Raw genomic sequence first — 26,633 nt, forward strand, 5'->3', positions numbered from 1 at the left:
ACTTATATGAACTTAAATACACATGTTCCTCAACTTATGCAATGTCTATATTATTTTTTTAATGATTCTATGATTTTAAATAACCATAATGACCTCATTAATTAGAACTGGTAGTTAATTTTATTATAATACAAATATTAAGGCTATAATTTGAAGTATCTTACCAATTTATCTCCTCTATGTTACTATTATTATTTTCTGCATATTTGTTTTCCTTAAGGCAAGGAATAAGAAATGAAATAAAAAGTGCAGTCTAGTTTAAGAGAAAATTTTTATGTGTTTCATTTATGAAGCTAGAGAATAAAATCTTCATGATGAGGGCAAGCTTTTGTTTGTATATTTATTGATCTCTAACTAAGTAAAATAAATCTGATCACATGTTTTATAATATATATCAATTTTTTTCAGTTTATTAAAGAATAAGAATACAATATAATAAATTGTGGAGGACAGAACAAGATCAAAGAAGGGATAGGATTATTGCTTAAGGCAGATGGGACAATAATATCAGAGAAAAGGTTGTGATAGTGAACTTACACATTTTACCTCTGGTTTTTTGTGAATGATTGCTAATATATAGTTGATAAACAGATGAAGTAATGTAACCAAAATAAAAGACCTGATGATCTACATTCTAGGATACTAAAAAGCTAGTGGATATAATTACTGAGTGACTAAGTATATACCCATGTGGAGAAGGCAACCTCCATCCTTGTCATCACTAAAACCAATTGCCAACCAACTGCTACAGACAAATGGGAAAGCCCAAGAGCCCAGGAAAAAGCAGTCCCACACCTCCTCCTAACTGCTACTATGAACCCTTCTTTTAGGTAACTACTAGAAACATCATCTAAGGAAGTAACCTTCCGGAAAGCAACCTTCACTGTGGAGATATGACAAGGCAATTGCCTGTTATGGGTGCCATATCGCCCACTTCCTCAGAAGCCTTTACTCCTAAAGACCAGAAAAAAAAGTTCTCCAAACAGAGGCCTACTCACTATCCAATGGCTCAAAAATAGAGAGGCATGGTTTTATTAATGGAAATAACACAGAGAAGATGCATTGCCATCTGATTTCCTGTTGTACTCTAAGGTCCACTGGGCCATTTCATCTGATTTATAACTGAAACCACCTTTAAATCTTGTCTCTCTTTATTAGAATGTAAGTTCTTCAAGAGCATGAGCTGTCTTGTTTTTATTTGTGTCCCTAGAGGATTGTATATAATAAGCACTTAATAAATGCCCCCTTTCCCATTCATTTACAAATCCATCCATCTTAAAAAGCTAGAATATTGAAGTAGACTATAATACAATGAAACCAAGTAGAGAGAAACACAAAGTCTACATTTCATTTTTTTAAAATTGAATTTACAAGTAAAAGGTATGGGAGGCATGACTAGAGAGTAGTACATCTGCAAAATAACTTGGGTTTTAATGAATTATAAGCTCAATGTGAACCCCCCAAAATAAGCTGAAGATGTTAATGTAATCTTGACCTGTACTTGAAAATACACAGTGCTCAGGATAAGGGACGTGAATCTTGTTATTAGACCATAACTGGATCATTGTGTTCAGTTTGGTCCACCCCATTTAAGGAAGGGCATTGATAAGCTGAGCAATGTCTGAATTAGGGCAACCAGGATGTCAAATAATCTTGAATCTAGGCCATTTGAGATTGATTATTATAAATTGACTATTATTATTATAAATACCCAAATTAACTGCAAAGGACAAATGAAGGAAGATGCTATCTACTTAGAAAGAACTGATAAATAGTTTTACATATGTAAAATATATACACACACACATATATATATATATATATGTACACAAACCACATATATATAAAACCATTCTATAAATACTTCTATTTATCAGTTCTCTCTCTCTTTATATGTGTGTGTATATCTACACATATATACATACACATACATATATAAATACGTATATATATATATATATATATATATATACAGTCTCCACATACACACACATACACACACACACACACACACACACACACACGTATCTATTGTATCCATCAGTGGGGGGGAAGAAGAAAATAATAAAGTTACAAGATAACTTTATTATATAATTAAAAGGAATAGCAAGTTGTATATAATAGATTGCAATTTCATGTACAATCATCTTTTTTTATTATTCTACAATGTTATAGAAATACTTGTTTTATTTCTTAAATTCAGAATAAAATAAATATTTTTTAAATGTCAAAAAAGATAGAAGGAAACGGACATCACTGAAAGAAGAAAACATTTTGGAGACAATATATCATTGATTTCTTCAAGTATTAGAAAGGCCATCAGATGGAAGGTGAATTAGACTTGTCCTATTTGGGCCAGAAGGCAGAATTAGAAGCAAAGCATAGAAATTGAGAAGATGCACATCTAATATTAAGGTAAAGGAAGGGTAGTACATTTTCTCCCTATGTCTTTTATGATGTCTTTTAACATCACTGGCCCTCAGTTTCTTGATGTTCTAAACATCTCAGTATATGTAAAAGACTAGGTTTTTAATCTTTTAAAAAACATAACAACGTATAAGTCATGCCCATATTATGAAAGAAGCCTGGGAACTAGGTGCTCAAGAAGAGTGAGAGGCAGTGTGGTATGATGGATATCTTACTGGCCCTCAAATTAAGATCCCATGCTTCAGAAAAAAGAATCTGGAGATTGAAGTTTGATGCTCATCTCAAGTACCTCCTAGATATATGATCAAAGGCAAGTCACTTAATCTCTCTAAGCATCAGTTTCTTCTGATTCATAATCTTTTATTATTGATTTGCAAAGGTTGTGGTGGAGGGGGGAAAGTGTTTTGAAGACATTGAAATATTAGGTAAATTGTTTTTATTAAACATAGTACTAAAACAGTTATCTTACTAAGCTTAGAAAAATACCTCATTTGCCTAATTGAAGAAAAAGAGGAAAATTATGCTTCATGGAAAATTTTCATATCGCTTCAAAAACAGATTGCAAATATCATATAACTTTATAAGCAGATAAGAAAAATTATAGTCCTGATGTCATTTGCAGAGATTTTTAAAATTTATTTTCTACTTATTCTCCAAACTACTGTTGAAATCTAAGAATATATACATGTTACTTCCTAGCATCCACTAGAGTTCAAACAAAATCACTTTTATGGCATAATAAAGTCTTTAAATTTTTAAAAAGATATCCATTTGGAAATACTTGGTTTGTCACTGAGTTATCTTAAATCATAAAAAAGTATACACTTCAGGAACTCTATGCACTTAAAGGAAACACTTATACATGAGATGCTGGATTAAAGATTTATCTAGGCAAAGAAAAGACTGACATATGTCTTTTTTAAAAAAAAACATGGCATAAATACATTTTTCCATGAAAGATATAGAGGAATATAGGATATGAAAATATTCTTACAAAAATGTAAATGTGCTCAGGTGGACTCTTCCTCAAGCCTATAGAATTTAATGAAAATGATTACTGAAAGCCCCAGGCAACACAGATCTTTAAAAGAAAACTGTTATCTACTCTGGCCAGCAAGAATATTTTATTCCCTTTCCAATAAACACCTATACTAACTGAGCAATGGATATTAAACTTGGCTGGAAAAAAGGGGAAGAAAATGCAACTTTAGCAACACCTTTTAATCAAAGTTACATTTCAGGTTTCATGACATTATTTCTAAGACTTGAGGAATCATTTTGGCAATTAATAACAATTGAATACTTCTTCCTTATGCAGCCTTATTCTGAAGAGCTTGTAAAACCACACTTCAAAGAATCTTTGGTTACCAACTTTCCAAAATTTCAGAATGTAGTAGTTTTCTTTGGATAATTTTAAGATATATTACTTACAATATGGTTCCAATCTGGTCTATACATACATACATACATACATACACATACATATCTGCATACATACACACACGCACACACACATATGTATATGTATATATAACCCAACATAAAACTCTTTAGGAATATACTTACAGGTTTTTAATATCAACTGCACCACGAAAAGCCTTCCTTGGAATTGCCTGAATCTGATTTTCACTGAGATCACTAAAAACAACAGCAAAAAGAAAAAAAGTAAGAATAGGCTGTAACAAATAGACACTTTAGAAGTGTATGAAAAAAATGTTAGACACATTAGACTACTAAAGAAAATTCTACAAAGCAAATTTAAATCTACAGTATTACTCAATTTAATACACGCAGAATGTGCATCACATGCAAAGTATCATTATCTAGATAAAGAATAAGAATGATAAAACATAGTACTTTGCCCCCAAGAAGCATATGATCTGGTAACATAATATAGATTTAAAAAATCCAATAAAAGGAGAGCAAAAATAAATGTGCACTTAAATGGCCTCTCAAAGTATTTTCTATTTCTCTAATTCCATAATTCAATAGACTATGTAGTTCCTTTTTATCTGAGGCAGTGTAATAAAATGATTCCTTTAAAAAATTCTAATGAGCAAATAATTCAATTTCAAGTTATTCTAAGGCTTAGATGTTTGGTGCTTCTCCAATTTCATTGAGCTATCCATCAGACTACACACACACACACACACACACACACACACACACACACACACACACACACACTTCAGTTTAATCTTGGAAGAAGGGAAAAAACAGATTAAACCTATCAAGTGTGATTAAATTTTCATAGAACTTTAAGTAATCTTGGAAATGGAACATGACAGCACTAGCTGACAATAAAGCCAATGCCTATGCATGAAATATTAACAATGAACTGATTTAAAACCTTCCTTTAAAAATTCTGTTATAACTATAAACCCAGAAAACCTATATTTACATTTTATTCTAATTGAGAAATAAATTCCATTTGAGTAAGGCAAAATAGCTCTTTTAGATAGAATAAGAGATTAATAAAAATCATTCTTATCCTATGAAGTAGATCATTATTATCAAGCCACATGTTTCTACAAGAGCTCATCTAAGCTTTCTCAATCTTTATACTAAGTTATACAATTGTATAGTCAAGTCAAAAACTAGAAGAAGAGAGGGCAGTGAGGTGGCACAATGCACAGAGTGTTGGGCCTGCAGTAAGAAAGACTCATCTTCCTGAGTTCAAATCTGGCCTCAGACACTCACTAGATGTGTGACCCTAGGTAAATCGCTTAACCCTGTTTGCCTCAGCTTCCTCATCTATAAAATGAGCTGGAGAAAGAAATGGCAGACTACTCCAGTATCTTGGCCACGAAAACCTCAAAAGGGGATGTTATGAGTAAGACATGACTGAAACAACTGAACAACAGCAACAACAAAAATATAATTGTGTAGTTAAATAAAACACTAGAGGCAGAATAGCATAATTGAGTATTAGACTATGAATGAAGATATCTGAGTTCAAATCTTACCTTAGTCATTTATATATGACCCTAGGCAAGTTTTTGTACCTAGGAGAGATTGCTTCCTCATGTGAAAAATAGGTATGATGACACTTGCATAGCCTATCTCTAGGGGTTGTGGTAAGGAAAGCACTTTGCAAGTCTTAAAAAATGTTAAATGTGGGTTATTAAAACAGAAATCTGATATTTCTTTTTAGGTGACAATACCACTTAACAGAAAGCTGAAATAAAAAGTAGATAAATATTAATAATACTTGAAGATATACAGTCCTGCCATCCCTTTTCATGTCAGTCATTACTATAAGTACTTGAAAGCAATCATACTTCATGTCCCTAAAACTATTTAATTAATCAAATTTTTCATTAATCCAAAGTGACCAAGAAAAGAAAAGGCTCAAGGGAGACATGAAAGTTGTCTTCAAATATCTGATGGGCAGTCACATGAAAAAGTGATTAAACTGATTCTTTGTGTCTCTAAAGGACAGAACTACAATGAAGAAATAGAAATTGAGGGGGAAGAGATTATAGTTTAATATGTAAATAACTCTCAATTCAAATTGTCCAAAATGGAATAGGTTGCTTAGCAAGCGAGTTTTCCAACAGTAGAAGACCAACACTTACACCTGTGGTGAATTTGTATGGGAAAAAAAGGTATACTTATTTTCACTAATATTTAACTGAAATTTAGTATTTCCTTCAATTATTTAAAAACAGTATTCTGAGAAGCCGTTTACAGAGTTTACCACGCTGTCAAAGGAAGTTTGTGACATAAAAAAGGTTAAGAACCTCTAACTTTAAAAGGATATGTAGAGGGAATTTCTGCATTTATTAAGAGGTTGAAGTAGATGGTCTGAAATATTCTTTCCACCTCTAATTTTTTTATGATTCTATGAACTTGTCCCTCCCTTGCCTTTTGGCAAATTCATGAAGCTTTTATATTGTGTAAAGAGAATGATAAGACTTGTCCACTTGAATGGACATGGGGGAAAGGAGAGAAAAAAAATCAAGGGTGACTAAGATTGTAAACACAAGTAACTGGAAGGATAGTGGTGCCCTCAAAGGAAATAGGATGAATTAATATGAATAATCTAAACTATTAAGGAAAAAAGTCAGAGAGTTGTTTAAATTCTGTTAGAAGAATATATAACTTTGCCAAGTATTTCCTCAGGCATTTCAGTATGGCCTGTTTTTTTTTTCTTAATAGCAACTAATTTAGATTTAAAAAACAGTTTAACTTAGGCCATTTTGCAAAAAGCCAGGGAAAAAAGTTTTTGATACAGCTTTTTATATTCAACGTATGACATACAAACAAGTAATCAACCATTCACAAATTTACAGGATACCTACAACATGTAAGACCTTGTACTAATCACTATAATACAAAATATGAGGTATAGCCTCTGTCTTCAAAAAGCTTATAAGCCAGTTGAAAAAATAAAACATGAATATAGTATATTTATTTCAACAAATGTTTATTAAGATTCTGATAAGTACAAGACATTATTCTCAGCCCTAAAGCAAATATGGAGATAAATATTATTAATTATTCTTCTTCAAATGGAGCTTTCACTGTAGTAGATAAATAGCAATAATACAAAATAGAACAAAATACATAAATAAGAAAAATGCCATGTAGTTAAGGAGATATCAGTTGGGAAAAACAATATATCACTAGGTGAATCAAGGGTATTTTGTATACATTGGAGAGTTAAGAGACCTAGTGATTCCTGAATACCAGGATAATGAGATTTGCTTCTATTGAGTAGGTAATGGGAAATCTTGAGCAGGGCCCTGCCTTGATCTTACTGGTGCTTAACTAACATTAACCTGTCTAAGTGGAGAGAATGGAGGCAGGAAGACTAGTTAGGAAGCTATTGTAATCATTCAACTAAGTGGTAATGAGGGCCTTTAGTGCCACAACTCATGTTTATAAAATGCTTTGTGATTTGCAAAGCATTTTCTTCATAACTTTTTTTTTATTATTTTCGTCAAAGAGATGAGAAAATTAAGGCTCAGAAAGGCTAAGTGGTTTGCCCACTAATATACAACTAGTAAGCATCTGAGCTACAATTCAAAGCCCAGGTCAGCAGATCCAGTGCAAATCCCATTTCACTAAGCTGCATTTCTAGACCTAAATTCTCTAAGACTGTTCAATGACTCCTCTTTTTGTCTTCTAGTAGCAGGAAGAAACTGAAAGAGGCCAAATGGTAACATCTGAAACAGAAAGATGATGGCATTGCAATAATCCATAAGGGATGGATTTGGAAAATAATATAGAGGAAGAATTGAAAGGTTTGGTGACTGAAGGATAAAATAATGACATTCGATTTTTGTAAATGTTTCCATATATATTATTTTTCTGAATTGGAGTGTACAAGCACCATTATGCCCAAAACAAAGGAAGCTCAGCAAAGTTAGATAATTTGTCTAAGTATTAAGTGGGAGAGCTAAGACTCAAACCCATGTCTAGTGATTTGTGAATGTAGATTCCATGACCATACTGCCTACGATATAAGACAATATTTATATATGGAAAACATTGCACCAGGACTTCAGGGAATATTCATTTTGATATGGATTGGCAAGAGAAATCTTCAAAGGATACAAGATGTCAGGTGAACTTTGAAGTATGGATGGTAAAATTCAACTGGGCAGTAAGAATACCCTGAATAAAAACATGAAGGGAGCCATGTGAATAGTTTTGCAGATGGAGAAACAAGAGGCCAAAATGGAAAAATGGCTTGCCTAACATTGCAGAGAAGGTAAGTAGCAAAGAGGCCAGGACATCATGACTCCAAGTTCCATCTTCTTTCCCCTTTATTAAGCTTAGTATTTTGTCTTGTAACATTTCTCTAGTTGTTCAATTTGCATCACCTTGTCTACTAGCTCACTAGACTACTATTTCTCAAGGCAAGGACAATCCTATTCATATTTTGTTTTTCTACAAAGTGCCGTGATTATGACTGTTTCACAGTCAATGTTTATTGGAGAGATGAGATTTCAGTTATTTCTTAGCTTCATCCCATAGTGGCCTTAACATAGAGAAAGTAGCCTCTTAACACTGATACAAAGCCATGTTACTAAAATACTTCATGTACAAGAACACATTAGAGCTGGTAGTGATTACTGGGGTGAAGGTAAAAGAATTCACCTGCTTCAATCAAAAAGATAACAAAACTATAATTCCCTGGATAAACAAGAAAATTGTCAAAATTTATGCCGCTTCAAACTTTATATAATACAATATCTTCTGATTAGCTATACTAATCTAGACACAACGGAGAATGATCTTATAAAGCCTCTTTATTATTAGATAGGGACTGTTTTCTCCCCTAAATCATGTCAATCATAGGGTTATTTCAGAGTTGCCAAAATCACTTTCATCAATCTTCTCATGTAACTAACTCACATTTCAAGTTGCCTATAGACAACGTTTAGACAAGGAAATGGCAAAATACTCCAGTACCTTTGCCAAGAAAACTCTAAAAAGGGGTCATGAAGAGTCAGACACAACTGAAAAATAACAGAATGGGCTAACTACTTTGTTTAAACTTACAAGAAATGACAAATTGTGAGCTCTATCTGTGCTCAGAAATACAATATAACTTTCGTCTATAGATAGTTTGAATAAGACAAATAGGCTCCTTATCCATTCCCAGGACACAGCTAGCAGTACCATCTTATTCTAAGGATATTTGCCTATTTATCCACAGAGATACAAATTTATTAATCAATATTATCGATTATTATCAATATAATCGATATTAATCAATGAGTATGTATTTAACATTTATTATGTCCAGGCAATGGCTGTGTTAAGTGCCATGAGTATAAATGCAATGAATGAACCAATCTTACCCTCAAGTGTCTTACATTTTAATGGAGCAGACAAGTATATTCTGCATATACAGAATAAATACAATAATTATATAGCCAGCAATAGCAAGAGTGTAAAGCACGTTCAGTGATTTTTGATCAAGATGGAAGAAGATCAGAGACTGTTTTACAAGAGGATGAGTTGAAATTAATGAGGATTTTTAGCTTAGAGAAGAGACATATTAAGGGAGACATGAGATTTTCCTTCAAGTATTTGAAGGGCTGTTGTACAGAAGTACTATTAGATGTAATATGTTTGTGTAGGACTGGGAGCAATAAGGAGACATTTAAGAGGAACAAATTTCAGCCCAGTGTAAGGAAACAACTACTAAAAATTAGACCTGGACCAGATTGGAAGAATATCTTGGGAGGTACTATGTTCTTCTTCTCTAGAATTCTTTAAGCAGAAGCCAGACTGACATTTATCAGAAATGCTATAGCCCAGATTCCATATTGGGTTTGGGATGGATTATCTTCAAACTGTGATGATTATGACTGAGTGAAAGAGATGAATGCACCAATACATGCTTACTGGCTGGTGCCTATCAATGACCCTCAAATCATCAGGATAAGTTTATTGACATTTATCTTTTCAATTTCATGGCTTATTTTTCAACAAACATTTATTAAGTGCACAATCTGTCCAAAGCTTTGTGCTAGGCACTAGGGATACAAAGGCAAAATTGAAATAGTCCCTGTCCTCAAAGAGCCCACATTCTTCAGGAGAGTCAATATGCACAATTTAAGGACGGTTGGAGTGTGATCAAATATCTCGTTCAGGTATTGTTAGTATTTCCAAATTATGTTTGGCGTTTGCTGAGCCTGACAAGGCAATACAATATATCTATGCTTATTTTAGTTTTTTTTTCTAGGCTTGTCATATTTTAAAGATCCATTCTTATAACAACTATCTAATGAAGGAAATCAAATATGGTCTCAAGTTTGGAACTTAAGTCTTAAAATCAGTATGATATATTCATTTACTAATCATTGATGGACTTGGTACATATGCTTAGCACATAAATTTTGTAAATCTTTAAATATGGTTTGAAGATTGTGGGTCTATAAATCTGTGCTTTTCAAATTCTGAATTATATCAAACCAAAAGATCATGAATGGCAACCAGCAAATAAAAAGTACACTTAATATTAACTCATTAAGCATGTACTGAATACCCTCATTCCTGCCAAATATTCTACTAGTCATTGTGGGGAGATGTCGCTTAAGAAAATGGCACTGATGCTCTTCTCAAGGAGTTAATAGTGTTCCAGAGCAAATGTGCATCAGAAATTTAAAAAAGGAAGAAAAGTCTGATTAGAGTCCAAAGTAGACTAATGACTTGCCCAACTTTTTTGTAAAATCAAAGTCTCAAATCTTTGCATAAAGGATTTGGCAATACCAGAGACTTAGGGGAGAATGATGAATGTATATTGCTCCAACTAGTTGAGAAGTGATCTAGGTCTTCAAAGAAGTAATAGAGGGTTCTCTCCTTGTTGAGTAGACAGTATGACCACTGTTACAGAAATAGAAATCAGAACTAATACAGCTTTCATTTCCAATTCAGAATACCATAATAAGAGCAAATGACTTTCAGGAACAAAGTTTTTAGTGTTTTTTTTTTAAAGGGGGCAAGTGCTGTGAATATAATGAGTCATATCTTTTAGTGAGAAGACAAAGCTCCTGGAGCCAAAGCATATGCTTCCATGAGACCACTCCTATTACAGAAAGAGAAAAAAAAACCAGTTATTTGAAATGAACCAACAAAGTTCTGACAGTGTTTGCAGCATTATGCATCCACAGCTCCTACCCTCCATCCCTCCTCCCTTTTCTATCAAATGGAGGGAAATTCACTCACTCATCTCTTCCAGTTATTTTACATGTAGTTTATCAAGAAAATAATTAATGTAGCATATACATTTAATCTTATACACATATAGGAATATAAATTTATATTTAAAGGCAGTATCCAGGGGTGTAACTCTTGTGGTACATTGTTCCCTCCATTTTTCTTTCCCTTTTTTTTTCTGGTGAGGTAATGGGGTTAAGTGACTTGCCCAGAGTCACACAGTTAGTAAGTGTTATGTGTCTGAGGCTGGATGAGAACTCAGGTTGTCCTGACTCCAAGGCCAGTGCTCTATTCACTGTGCCACCTAGCTTCTCCTTGTTCCCTCCATTTTTGATAGCAACACCAACCACTAACCAATTGTCACGCGTGTGGAACAAGCCTTAGCTAAAGCAGCAAGGAATCAGGAAGAAGAGAAAGGAGGAGTACTGTGCCAATGCATCAAACCACAGCCACTACCCTGAGCACCAACCACCTCTTCTCAGTCCTTGCTGTGGCAGTAGCTTGGCACCTTCCAGGCTGGGAACAGCCCCTATATAGAAAGTCAGTTTGGCAAGTGCCTTTGTATGTACTACTGCCACCGTCTCTTGAGCATTACAGCTCCTGAAGACCCAGAAAAGAAAGTTCTTGCTACAAAATTCCTTGAGCATGTTGGAGGATCCAACCTCAGAAATAGCTATGATTTTATTAAAATTTACAATAAAGAAAATGAGCCACCATTTACCCTGCCATTTTTCTGTCTGCATTCCCAGTGCTTATCACTGTGTTTGGCACATAGGAAAAGTGCTCAAATAATTTTCCCCCCATTCATTTATTCAATATAATATTTGAAGGGAGGGTCAAGAGTCCCTAATGGAACATTATGATCTTCAACCAGAAAATTATTTTTGAAAAATTTCCAAAAGTGTTTATTAGGAAAAAAAGTTCAAGTGAAAAGTGATAAAGAACAAATAATGAGTATGTAAAACAAGTCCTTTTGATTCCACTATTCCTTGTTTTAATGCCAACTCATATTCACAAAATGTTCGTTTTCACTTTGTGCCTTTGGACAAATTATTCTTGTCCATCGACATGACCTCCATTATTGGGGACCCAGTTTAAGAATCACTGCTCTGAGCAATATGTCCCTTCCTTAACCCAAACTCACTCTGTGTTCCTTAATCTTTTGTCTATCTCATATATACTGCCACAAATTTTCTTTTTTTTTTTCTTTTGGTATTTCTTGTTCAGGAAAACTCAATCTGAAAGGATTTTAAATATGAAAATGCTTTCACCATAGGTTGTTATGTGAGCATATTCAAATCAATAACAACCTTAGCTCATATATGGTTGATTCAATGTACCCTAAGAGTCCCTTGTAACTCATTTGCCTTCTGTTTAGTGATTCCTAATACTGCAGAATCCAAACGATAAGACCATAATCATCAAGAACTAGTTAACTTTTTTAAGCACTCTCTGACCTCTTAAGATACAACTATCCCTGGGGTTACTGAGACTGTTTTGGGTCAAATCCATTAGTTCCTAAATTGTATAATCCCTACTATAATTTTACTTCCTCCATATGCCTGAAACCCTTCTACAATATAGAATAGTAATCTTAGGACTAATATAAGAACAGCAGCGGCAGCTTTAGGTTTAGCCTGAATGTGGTATGAAAGAATAAAACTAAGTGGGCATATTTTATTATATGCAAGCGAATGATGTAGCAAATACATTTACTACCATATATGTATACAATCACATATATCTTTAAAGAGACTATAATTCAAGACATAATATGCATTAAGACCTACCTAATCCTCTTAGAAGTCTAAATATAAAGATTTATATCCTAAAATGTTTTATATATAGCAGAATGATTGGGAAAATGAGGAAAGGGGAATAATTTCCAGTTATGTTTCTCCTATAGACAGACTCTTCACATTTTAGGTTGACCAACAAAACAGCTTTCAAGAGCAAAATCTTGTCATTGGCCCTTTCTTAGCTTCATGCTTAGCTTAAAGAAAAAGAAGCAGTAGAACTTATTATAAAAGCTTCTGATAGTCAGCAGAAGCTCTTAACAAAAGGAGCCAATACTGCAATGCGGCTATTTTATTACCCAGTACATATGGTTTCCAGTTGAGTATACCATTAACCTTACAGCATAATGATATCATTTTAATTATATAAATTGAAATAGCAATGTATAATACCTATATCATGTAAGGATGGATCTGCTCTTTCTGTGTGTGAATATAAACTATCTTTCACTTGGAGGCAATAAATTTGTTTTAGATGGCAAACCTGCTTGTAAATTTAATTACTGGTAATTTTATTTTCCTCCATGTTTTAACCTCCCTCAGAGTCTGACCAGGAATACCATAAATCTATACTTCCATTGACTACTTCAGAAACTGCTGAGGAAAGTACTGAGTAATGGGTAATGAGTAATGTGCCCTGATTTTAAAAGGGAGAAAAAAAGTGTAAATGTGAATGTAGATGGAAAATTTGAAAGGCAGCCTGTAAAAGCTATTATTTCCCATTATGATATGATGTGCAGTTTGCCTTATAAATTTCCATTTATTAAATCTCTCTATAGATATGTAAATGGAGAATAAATCTTTTTTGGAATAATTGCTTTTAGGGATCTGAGCTCCTAAGAGCTGCATTTAGGGACTGAAGCAACTTTGGGGTTCATATATTAGTGAGATGCAAGGGTCAATTTCAAAGAGAGAATGACTTTTATTATTATAGTATATACAATTATTCAGCAGAGTTACAGTATCTTAGTGGAGAAACAGAATCAGAGAACTATTTCAGGATTTCAATGCAGAATGGGGATAGAATGGTAGGAAGTGAGAGAGAGAGAGAGAGTGCATATAAATGGAGTGCTGTTTCCTTTCCTTTCTTGGAAGCTTCTTTTTAACCAAAATGTGGGCAGTTTTACAGATAAAAGATGAAATAGGTTTATAGAACATGGCAGGTAGCATATTTTCATATTAATTTAATATGAAGTATACGAGGTGAATATAATCTCAAGTTCCTCTTTGGGAATAGTTTGAAATGGAAACTGGGAAAATCTTGACATTTGCTTTGCCTTCAAATGGCTACATATCTTCTTACAGTGAATTAGAGATCTGCAGTTGCATAAGAAAATCATTGAGATTTGAATTTTCTTTTTATGCAGAAAGTGTGTCTTAGAAAGTGTCATGGTTCATACTTTGTAATAAAAAAAGTATATACCAAATGAGGATGTTATGGTCAAGTTTAGAACAAAAATATTCTGCATCTTTACCATTATCACACACTTGTGTACAAATGAGAATAAACAAGACACTTTAATTAGTTAGCAAAAATATTCATGTAAATCATTATGCTTGATTTGTTAATTTTCTGTCCACTAATATGAAGTTAAGGATAAGGAAATGACCAGTGATTTTTTAATTAGTATTAGAGAACTCCTGAATGAGAAAGGCCCCTCTACCAATGCAAGTTAGCACCTTCTCAGAAACTTATGGTCTTAAAGAATTGTTTAGAAATGGAAAATTTGTGACTTTTCCAGGGTTACATACCCATTATGTGTCAGAGGCAGGACTTGAACCCAGGTCTTCATGGTTCCCAGTCTAGCTTTCTACTCATTATGCCATCCTTTACCTCTACTTATAGGAATGAAACAGCAACAAAACCCAACATGCTGTTTATATCTCCTAATGTATACCTTCCTTAATACTTGTCACAATCACTGTCGTCACTAACAAAGGATATTCAATTACATGAATATTCCTTTTTATTTAGGAAGTTAAATTTTAGAACTTTTAAGTCCAGGAGCAACACAGAGACATAATAGCAACAAACAACTGAGTTGAGAGAGCTATTAGATAATTCCCAAGTTAAAAAGAAGAATGTAAGAGACTCATATCTCAATTCTGAACATTGGAGAACATTCTAAATATCACCCTGAAGCTATGTTATAATAACAAAGTAAACACTTGTACTAATGTCCCAAAACTGAGTTAACATATTCACTGTACAATAACCAACAATACCAAACATGCAGTTAGGAGACATTCATGAAAGTCTGTTTTCCTAGCTATGTGACTTCTGATTTCTGTTGAGAAAGAAATGAACTGCAAACTGAAATGCCAAGAGACAGTTACAAAGTAAATGCTTAATACTTGTTTGTTGACCAATGGACTTAAAGGGTTTATCTCTCACTTGTGCAAAGGGAAGGAGGGAGAAGACAGAATGTAGTGTATATGGAACAGTGAGCAGGCAGTTTGAGTCAAAGGGAGAGTACATGTAAGGGAGTAAATGATACTGGAAAAGTTATATGGGAACCAGATTGTGGAAGGCTTAAATAGTTGGCTGAGGAGGAGACCACATGGACCAGACTCATTGACTTGGTCAATATGAACCTTATTATTCATTAGACCCAAGTTCCATAAGATGCAGATAAATTCATTCGTGGAAGATATGTATAAGATTGCTAAGGGGAACCAGCATGTACAGAGGTATGTCTGGAAAAGCTCGGTTTAATTTCAAGGAGAACAGTGATACTCTCTGCATAGCTGTGTCTCCCTGACCAGTGTCAGAGAAAGATTGGAGGACTAGTTGGACAATGGATATATAAAAATAATTATGATTTATGATTGTTTAGAAATGCTTCCCTTATAACAACTTAGGTGGTTGGTACAAATTTAATAATCTCCATTTAACAGATGATGAATCTAAGTCTCTGTTAGGTGTAGCGACTCAAGCCCAGCATCACATAAACTTCTAAGTTTATGAGGTAAAGTTTCACCTTTGAATTAATAGGTGAATTCAAGATCTGTGTTCTTTCCACAACGACACACTACCAATTATTTTTACATCCTAATATTCCCTAATGGTTCCTAAATAAATGAATAGAACCAATGGGATCTCCCACAGCACCCACTTAAACACATGCTCCTTAATCAGTCATTGTGGCCCTTGGATTTTTCCTTCTGGCCAGCTTTTGAAAAGCATCCCATTTGTATGAGACACTGTCCTGTAGGAAAGGTGGATGTTAGCTAAGGACTCTCCAGGCTTGAAAAAAAAATACCGGATATGCCAAGGTTCTATTAGCTCATCAATACAGGGAACTTCAACTATGACATATCTTGGGGATATATACAAAGAGGTAGAGTAGCTTGCGTATAGTGACAAAGTTACAAAGTATCTGAGGCAGTATTTGAATATCCTGCTGCCATCTCCAGACACACTTTTTAAGTGAAAGATGTTATAAATAATGGTATAAAAGGGATCTGGCATGCACCTATTGATAAAAAATAACCAGCAGTTTCTATAACAGAGTGCGGTATAGTAGAATAAATATAAGATGTAAAGTTAGGTAAAAACCCTGGTGGTTAAAACCCTATTTTTCTTTTGTTTTTCTTTTGTTTTTCTTTTACTCATTATACAAGTAATCTTAGACTAGTCACGATCTCAGGAACACGATTTCCTGATCTGCAAAATCAAAGAGTGGAACTAGGTTATCTAAAATTCTTTCTGTTTCTAATCCTATAAACCTATGAGGATATTGCAACTAATTACGTACTAAGGTCCTCAAAGACAAGTACTGTGTGTGTCTCTCTCTCATCCCTACTCTGAGCACCTAATGTGTTGTGCTATAATCAGTGAATGTTGCTGACATTTCTTCACTATAAGATTATCTTAATATACACATTTCATACTTGGCTATGTATCTTCTCTGATTCTTTAAATATATTGGAAGTAGCAGCGTAGGACTTAGGCTGTCCAAATGCCAGCTCTTCTTCTCACTTGTGACCCGGCCCATCTCCTTTTCTCGTCAAACATGTCTAAAATGATTTTTTTCCTATGCAATTTCTTTCTCACAAGTCATTCTAGGTAACATGTTATAGTCTATTTCCATGTGTTCTTCCACCCTCTATTTGTCTCTTGATTACACTTAGGGTTACTTATAATTTTAGCTGTGCTGAAATTATTGTGCTTCTCAGTTCACAGCCAAATAACATCCCTGGGATTCAGAATGCTGGCACTAACAAGATGGGCTTTTGTAGTATAACACAGGCTGAGACATTGAATATACTATGGAATTCCTCAAATGCAATACCACCTGGTCTGCTATTCCTCCTCTATTCATTGTCCATCTAAAATTCCTGCCTCAGATTACATATACATATATTTAATATATAATACATACATACACATATATAACATATACACAAATGTGTGTTTATGAGTATATGTGTTTATACACCAACTTAATAAGCTACTTGCTCATTTTTTATTTCAGACTCTATTATGTCTTTTAACCACACTGTTTTTCTAGGAGCACTGGGCAGACAAATTTCTTGAACCGGCATGGATCTCACTGAAAGGGGTTTATAATGTTCATGGGGAACTTGATAATTACTTTTAAAAATATGTGACTCCTGGGGCCATTTTTTAAAATTTATTATTTATTTTTAACATTCATTTAAAATTTTTTTGAGTTCCAAGTTAATTCCCTGCCTCCCTCACCCATTGTGAAGGCAATAAATGTGATAATTAGACACATAAAATAATGCAAGGCATATTTCTATATTAGCCATTTTGCAAAAACAAGAAAAATCAAGAAAATTTTTAAAATTGTTCAAACTGCATTTAGACTCCAGTTCTTTCTTTGGAGGTGGAAAGCATTTTTCACCATAAGTCCTTTGTAATTGTCTTGAATCACTGTATTGATCAGAATAGGGACTTGAAAATTACTTTAAAATTAACATCAAAGAGGAAGAGCTGGAGAACTTCCCGATTGATAGGCAATCTTTCTGTTGAACTCTATTCAGGATGTCTTCTGTGATGATGGCCAAAATATAAAGTAACTATTTTATATCCTGCTGAGTGTTAATAATCACAGTATAATTAAATAAAGTTATCTATTAGGATCATCTATAACAAAGTGTTATATAATTTTAATGTATGAGTGGGAGGCAGTGAGTTTGAGGGAAGCATTTAAGATTACATATTGTTCTGAATTAAATGCTTTTAACAACAAGAAAATACAAATACCAGGATATTATATTGACTACACCTTTTGGTCAATTATGTGACCATTAAGATGTGATTTGCTATAGAAAATTCTTTGTGAAAACCTGCCTATTCCCTTCTTTTCTGTTCATTAATGTATGCATAGTTTACTCTCATAAATATTTTATGTAAGTGAGAAAGTAAGTATAAGGGCAATTAATTACTACTGTCTTCTAAGTTGAATTTTTCCTGGTAGAAGCAATGTCTATGATTTTTTTCCCCCATTTTTTGGAGTCTGTATCACTTTGATATCTCTTTAAAATCCATCCTAAAACATGCCTTTAAAAAGATGTGTTGGCTCCAGCATCCTCTTAGTTTTATATATATTTGGTCAGGTTGAATCATTCTTTTTGACTTCACTTTTTCAAGTGATATTGGCACTTCCTCCCAAAATAGATTGTGTAGTTGAGATGCTAAAGTATAACTGTGATGGTTACACTATCACAATTAAAACACATTATTACAAATCACAGGAAAATCTTTCATTTTAGATTTGTTTCATCTATATATGTTGGCCTTTATGTCAAGCTTTATGTAAGTTCCTCTTCTTTTCAACTCTATTTTTTTGTTACTGTTTTATAAGGCCATACTGCTAACAGTCTTTCATAATCCTTTGCCAAAATTAGCTTGTACTCTCAACTAATCTTATCCTTTATGGACATGTCTCTCTGTGTGACAAGGAGATTGAGTTGGTAAGCTGCTACAGCAGCAATTTATGGGCTCTCTCAACCTCTTCATTGTGGTGACTGTTTGGACAAGTTCAACTGATCTAAGAAGTACTAAAAAACCAATGTCTTCTCTTGTATTTCTTTTTTTTTTAAACAATCTATCAATTAGTAGCTACTATGCTCATGTTGAGTATAACTCTCATCTTTACTCTAATTTGCTCCTTTGATTCTAGTTCTTTAATCATAAAAAATAGATTTTTAGAGTTGAAAGGAATTAAACCTTACACTGACAGTTATTTCTAAAATGACTACTCTGCCTGTTACCATTTGTTTTCTGTTTGTAAAAAAAGAAAAATAAAATGAGTATCGTTGTTATGTCATCTGGTACTCGCCAAATCTTTTGATTCTCTTGTGGAAGAAATGATATGCATGATATATATGTTTGAGGCTAAGTAGTCTACAAGCCTTTCACTTCTTTAATTACTTGATCTTGATTCATTCATTCAACAAGCATTTATTAAGCTTCCATTAGGATGTCAAGTACAGTGCTAAGCACAGGAAATACCAAGACAAAACAAAAAACAAACAACCCAGTCCTTGGGCTTAAGGAGTTTGTACTATATTGGGGGTATACAACATTGTCATAGTTAAAAGAAATACAAAACATATGCAAAGTAATAGGTGGAATAAGCTAAAAATTTGAGAGGATGAGAAGGCAACTAAACCTTGAATGAAGCTGGGAATATGAAGCAGCATAGGTGAGAGGGGAATGTGCTCCAGATATTGCAGATAATTTATGCCTAGGCACAGATTCTAAAGATGGAATATTACGTACAGGAAACATCAAATATGGCAATTTGGCTGGCATTTAAGGGAGGAATGTGCAATAAACCTAAAAAGGAAGGCTGAAGCCAGATTGTGAAGGGCTTTAAATGTCACATAAAAGAAACCCATATAGGCTGTCCCAAAAGTCTGACAGCAGTTTTTGACAGCTTAAAACTCCTCTAAGACTTTTTTGGGACACCTTGTATTTTATGTCAGAGGCAACAGGGACCCACTGCAGTTCCTCGAAGAAATAAATGCCATGCTACAGCTATGCTTCTGAAACATATTTAATCCCTTCAGTTATAATGCAACATGATCTTTATAGATCCATCTATCTCTATTTTTATCGAGTTTTCTTTATATTTAAACATATCCAACTATTAGCAAAATACAAAAAAATTGGCAATCACTTCCCACTACAGGATAAGAAAAGAAATAAACAATGAGTATGTGCTAATTTTAGGGGAGACTATCTGGAAGGAATTTTGCTTTAATAAAAGGAGTGGTGATTATCCACCACATATTAATATGGGATAACAGCAATCTGGAACTAGGACACCACCATTCTGTTAAATCAAGATGTGGAGCAGAGCAGTCTGTGAAACAGTGATCTGTGACTAAGTGTAAAGAGGCCACTGGTTTATCAGGGAGCCTTGAGTCCCCATCTTGTGCATGGATGCATGTGTAGCCTCTGTGTGTGTGTGTGTGTGTGTGTGTTCTGAAGGTGCAAGTGGCTCAAATGGAAACTCAGGGAATGAATGTTTTCAACTCTACATTTTCTTGACTGAGTATGCTTTGAGAATAAATGCTACTGTTAGTGCCTATCTGTGCTACAGAAGTAATCAGAGTAGACAACAGGATAGAACAGCTGTGAGGTGAAAATGCCTACAAGAAGCCAAGTTCCTCTTAGAGTTAACTGCCTATTGAGGAGACAAAGGTGCCTACTTGTCCCTTCCCTTTCACTCATGGTAGCATTCATAGTGGAGGAGTCTCACCTCAGCCAAGTATTATATTTTATATCGTTACCTGTGATGTTTACTATATACAATTTCAAACAAATTTGTCTCAAAATTTCTATCATTTTAAGACAATTTCTTTTTCTGAAATGCTATGGATATGTTTTCTTTCTGTACACCTCTAGGTCAGGCAAAAAACTGCATTGCAGAATTTTCAATCCCTGTCATTTATTTAAAACTGTATTTAGATGTCAGAATAAAACAAACCTCAGTCTTGCTTTGAAAGTCAATGTATCGACCACAGAATCAATTCCATCTTACAATCGTTCCAAAAGAGCACTTAAATCAATTTGTTACAAAGGCTTTGCATAATTTTTTATAAATGCAAAGTATATCTTGTTGCTATATGCAAACAATTAACTAAGCAGATTAATTGCTCATACTTCAGGGCCCTTGAGTGTCTTAGGGTGACATACAGTAATTATGAAATTAAAATACTTCAGTCAGAAAAAAAAACCCCAGCAGAACCCAGACATATGCATTTTGGCATTAGGGCAGAAATCACAATAAAAAAGAATACTCTCTTACAAATTTAACTCAACTACTACAAAATTAAATGCATCATTTTCTTGATTACACTATCTCTTTTTGCTGTTTTGGCAGAAAACAAAAGGATCAACCTCTTACCATCTGCAAAGGAAACAGCAATTAGACAGATTCAGACAGAATGTCAATGCATTAGTTCTGCAGAAAATAGAACTTGAAACTCCTAAGATTGAGGGAGAAATTAGACTTATTATTTCTCCCCCAGCAGAGAAAGTCACATTGGTCACACCAATAGAGGAACCTGAGTGACAGCTATTGACAGCTTGTTGTCAAGCATTTATAATGAGAGTGCATGTCCCTTGATGATTGGTGAGATAACAGCACAGCTGGGAAGTGTAAGGACACTACTGACCTATAACCTTAGCTAAAGCTTTCCTACAAGGAGGTGACTTTTAGCAGTATAAAGAGAAACTCTTCATTATGGCTTCAAAGAAAGCAATATATTCAAATATGTATATTTTAAAGTTGGAAGGCGTCTGTTTGGCTCATTGCCATTTTTGTAATGCAGCTGAATTTGAATTAATGTTCTTTTGTAAGAAGTTATTTTGAGGTCTATTCAAGAGGCTCTTTTCTTTTTTTTTTATACAAGTTAACCATTTTCTTCTAAATGTAGCTTTAAATACCACTACTTAATCGTTTGATTGCAAAGGTAAAATATCAATTACATATTACTACCTTACTATTATGATATATAAAGGGATAGAATGTCAAGTCAAATGTCACATTCACACTTTATTTAAATCCAATAAACAAAATAAACATTGTGATATCTATACTGTACCAGGCAATTGACTAAAATTAGGATGTAGGAGCCATTCCTTTATAGAGGCTTTTTTTTAATTACTGGAAATATCAATACATCGTTTTGGAGTCTAGTTAATTGATAGCTTTACCATAGCACAATGACTTGTACTTTGTAAGCACATAATAAATGCTTATTAGATTTAATCTCAAACAAAACTGTATGGAGTTCATTTTTAAAAAAATATATCAGTAAAAATAGGTTATCTTTTCAATTGTCTAGAAAGGATCAGCTATACTCTGTTTGCAGGTAAAGGAATATGACTACAACCAGATCTGAATCCCTGATCCTATGACCAAAGTCCCTACCACCTGGTGACTGAAAGTTTCTAACAAAAACAATTTTTCTTCATATTCATTTAGAGGCTACATGGGACTAAGGTGGGACAAAATGCAATTTAATCTCAAATGCCTTATATCTGATAAAATGATTGTGATTTAAAAATACTTAAAGCTATTTTTTCTTAATGATCCAGAAAAATGAAAAAAAAAAGGTGACCTGTTGATTGGATCCATTTACTTAGGCCTAATAATTAAAGATTTGTTATTTTGGACAAGTCTTAAAAGTAGCAAAGATTGATTAGTCTTATAACACCACACTGGAGCAGACAACCCTTTGTCCACTTGACAGATAAAGAAATTAAGGAACAGAATAGTTTGGCCATTTATTTTCTAGAGATCAGGAAGTCAGCATCAAAATAAAGGAAGATTCAGGATGCCTGACATCCAATTTGGTTTTAATTAGCTAAGATTTATCAAAGACACTTTTTCTCAATCCAGAGGAATGAAACGATTCTACACAGAGTAGAGTCTATATCTTTTTACTATATGGTTGCACCCTTGGAAGATTAGCTTTTTCAAGATTTTTTTAAAGAGCTCTCCACAACAAACTTTCCCATAAATACCAAAAAAGAGCAATAAATTCTAGCTTAACATGTATCTCATAGGCTATATTGTTTAATCTTAAATGTAGAGTTGAAAATGAAGTTTTTGTTTTCTAGTTCTGATATTTGACCCATAAAATACTGGCAGTGTTACACAATGGATAGAGAGCTGACCTGAGAGACAGAAAAAACTTGGGTTATAATAGTGCCTCTGGAACATATAGGATAATATCATTTAATCTCTTAGTGCTCCAGACAGTTCTCTTTAATATTGTTGTCATTCTCTTTCTTTTAAAAATAATTTTGATGTATTTCTATATTTATAGTGTTATATTTATTGTAGATATTGTTTTCTGGCTCTGTTTATATAATTTCATTTTTTTATACTTCTCTATCACGTTTATAATTTCTTATAACACACAGGAATATTCCATTACATTCATGTATCACAATTTGTTTAGCCTTTACATAATTGTAGAAACCGACATTCATTTTCATTCTTCACTAGATGACTAAAGAAATGTTGCTTTTGTATGGCCTACACAATACACACTCACTGCTGTGATACCTTTCTCATAGCTCACTTGAGAAAAGGCAGGGATCTAGTGAAGGGAATAAGTCTGAGACAAAACTCTGGGAAGTGACACCTTCAAACTCTCAGACTCTGTGATCTGACTGCCTAGACCTAGCAGGTTTCAAACCACTATGAATATCTTTCCCTAACCATTTAGAATCATTTAATTCTATCTATGAAGGGTCAAAGGAATTAACCTGGAGTTAAGAAGGTAAAGGCTGCCGTAAGTATGTTCTTTAAGCACACATGGCTATTATTCTGAGAATAATGCCCAGCTGTTTTCAATCTCCAATGGAGAAAGAACAAGAGGAAATGGAGTTACTCTATCATAGGAATAATGAGATTTAGGAAGAGGAAGAACTTTTTTGATGGGGAGAGCTATTAAACACTGGAATAGGTTATCTTCAGGATAAATGATTCTTCTCTAGAGGAAATAGCTACTTTATTACATGCAGAAGTGCCTGGAAGACAGGGAAATTGCCCAAGTTCTTTTTCAGCTTTTTGATTTTGTGTCTAAAAATCTCTATAAATTGTCTTTATAAAAATGGTAAAACTAATGTAGAAAATCTTAAAATGTGATACTTGGATAACTACATTTATAAGGTAGTGAAGTAATTTTTTTTCTTTTTCATTTGGTATGTAAATACCAAAAGTGAGTATTTCCATACACATTACAGAACACAAAAGGAATATTCTCTATGAAACTGAGTTTAATTTCATACTGCATACTTTTTAAAAAGTAGAAAAAAGATAAAAGCTGAGAATTTTTTTTTGCGGTTTCTCTGTTCAAGTCTCTTTTCTCAAATGTATGAAGTACTAAGCCAAATTTGTAAGAATAAGAGCCATTCCCCAATTAATAAATGATGAAAGGATGTGAACAGGCAATGTTCAGAGGAAGAAATCAAAGCTATTTGTGATTACATGGAAAAATGTTCTAAATCACTATTAAAATAATTCTTAGGTAGCACTTCCTACCCATCAGGTTTTCTAAGAAAAAGAAAATGATAAATGCTGGCAGGGATATGGGAAAGTAGCTACACTCATACACATGTATGTTGGTAATATTGTGAACTAGATTGTAACATCCTTGAGGGCTGGGACTGTCTTTTGCTTCTTTTTATATCCCCAATGCTTGGCACAGTGCCCAGCACATAGCTGGCACTTCATAAATGTTTACTGAATTATTGAATTGAATAGTCCAACCATTCTAGAGAGCAATTTGGAACTATGCCCCATAAGCTATAAAATTATTTATGCCCTTTGCTCGAACAATATCACTACTAGGTCTACACATGAAAGAGATCAAATAAATAGGAAAAGGACCCATATGTACAAAAATATTTATGGCAGCTCCTTTTGTGACAGTAAAGAATTAGAAACTGAGGGGATGTCCTTCAAGTGGGGAATGGCTACAAAGATATAGTATATGAATGTGATGGAATAATTTTGTACTGTAAGAAAAGATGAAAAGCATGATTTCATGAAAACCTTGGGGGACCTGAATGAAATGATAAAGAGTGAAGTCAGCAGAACCCAGAGAACAGTGCAGACAGTAAGAGCAATATTGTACAGATAATCAACTGTGAAAGATTCAGTAACTCCGATCAACACAATGCTCCACCACAAATCCAAAGGACTCATGATAAAAAATGCTATCCATCTCCAGATGAAGAACCAATAGACTCAGAGTGCAGAATGAACCATATCTTCTTTTTTTCCTTTTTCTTGTTTTTTTTTCCCAGGCGGGAAGGAAAGAAGAGGGGGAACATGGTTAATGTGAAAATAAGTTTTGTGGGACATCACGTGTATGTTGAATATCATAATCCTTGCCTTCTCAGTAGGTAAGGGGGGGAGGAAGAAATTGGAACTGAAAATAAAAATAACATCAAATAAAAATATATAAAAAGTATATAATAAATTTTCCCCACTATTTTTAGAGTCACTCTGCTTTTCTGTGCTTCCTTCTAACCTGCCCTCTGCATAAAAATGTTTCAATGGTCCTCTTTTTGGGGGAATCTCTGTTATTACTCCCTCCTCCCTAACCATCACCCTAACTGAAAAAAAATATGGCAAAGCAGTCTTGTAACATATATGCATAGTCAAGCAAAATAAATCCACACAGTGGTCATGTCCAAAAATAAATGTCTCTTTCTGCACCTGTATCTATCATCTCTTTGTCAGGAGGTGGGTAACATGCTTCATCACAGCTCCTCTGGAAACATAGCTGGTGATTGTATTGTTAAGAATGCTTACATATTTCAAAGTTGCTTTTCCTTAGAACATTGCTGCCTTTGTATAAATTGTTCTCTTGTTACTATTAACTTCAGTGTCAGTTCATGCTACCAAAGATTCTATGGTGCAATAATATTCCAATACATCAATATACTACAATTTGTGTGGCCATTTTTCTAATTGTTTCAGAGGCCAACTAAGTACTCCTTTAGATTCTAGTCCTTTGCTTTTTAATTCTTTTCTTACAATTTTATTCTCCTTTTAAGGATCAAGGTATTTTTTTTTGCTTGCAGCTAGTCTTGCCCTGAGTTTATTCTCACTTGTAATGCCCCTGCCCATCCTCACTTGTTTTCCTGTGGAAATTGATATCTTTCTACATCAAGTTCTGTGTATGTGTTCAATATTCCTTTGTCTATTTCAAATATAAGAAGTTCTAATGTTCACTTTCTCCATATTGGCATATACTCACTCCAATTATGAGAAGTAGCTAGGTCCACTCCCTTCCTTTTTTTCCCTACATTAATGTATTTCTTTTGTCCTACCTTCTCTTTCTCCTCAAGCCTTCAGGACAGAACCAATTTACTTTGAGAACCTCCACTTATTAAACTCTCTCAATATCCTTTGAAGACATTAAGGTTCTGAAGAGATACTTCTTTCCCTATCATAATGTTAGCAATACATGAACATATAGCCCTTTCTAATTGCTCACATAAATTACCTTCTTATGTTTCTCTGGACTCACATTTTCAAAGTCCCTATTCAGCTCAGGTCTTTTCATAAAAAAAGCTTGAAACTCTATTATATTAAAGATACATTTTTTCCTATAAAATTATATTAAACTTTGCAGGATAAGTTACTCTTGGTTGTAAGCCCATCTCTGTTGGGATTTAGTATATTATATTTCAAGATTTCTTCTTGTTTGTAGTAGAAGTTG

General features: G+C 33.8%; 1 protein-coding gene across 2 annotated transcripts in view; it reads right to left on the reverse strand.

The window, feature by feature from the left end:
• The window catches only part of SLIT2 (slit guidance ligand 2), a 395,951-nt gene that overhangs the window by 173,500 nt on the left and 195,818 nt on the right, over positions 1-26,633 (reverse strand). For both annotated transcript variants that reach the window (XM_020992637.2, XM_020992619.2), the window contains exon 5: positions 3,994-4,065. In XM_020992637.2, coding sequence (XP_020848296.1) covers positions 3,994-4,065 — 72 coding nt within the window. The remainder of the gene's footprint in view (positions 1-3,993; positions 4,066-26,633) is intronic.

The sequence above is a fragment of the Phascolarctos cinereus genome, unplaced genomic scaffold (genome assembly GCF_003287225.1).
Source record: "Phascolarctos cinereus isolate Bilbo 61053 unplaced genomic scaffold, phaCin_HiC Scaffold_9;HRSCAF=440, whole genome shotgun sequence".
Lineage (NCBI taxonomy): Eukaryota > Metazoa > Chordata > Mammalia > Diprotodontia > Phascolarctidae > Phascolarctos > Phascolarctos cinereus.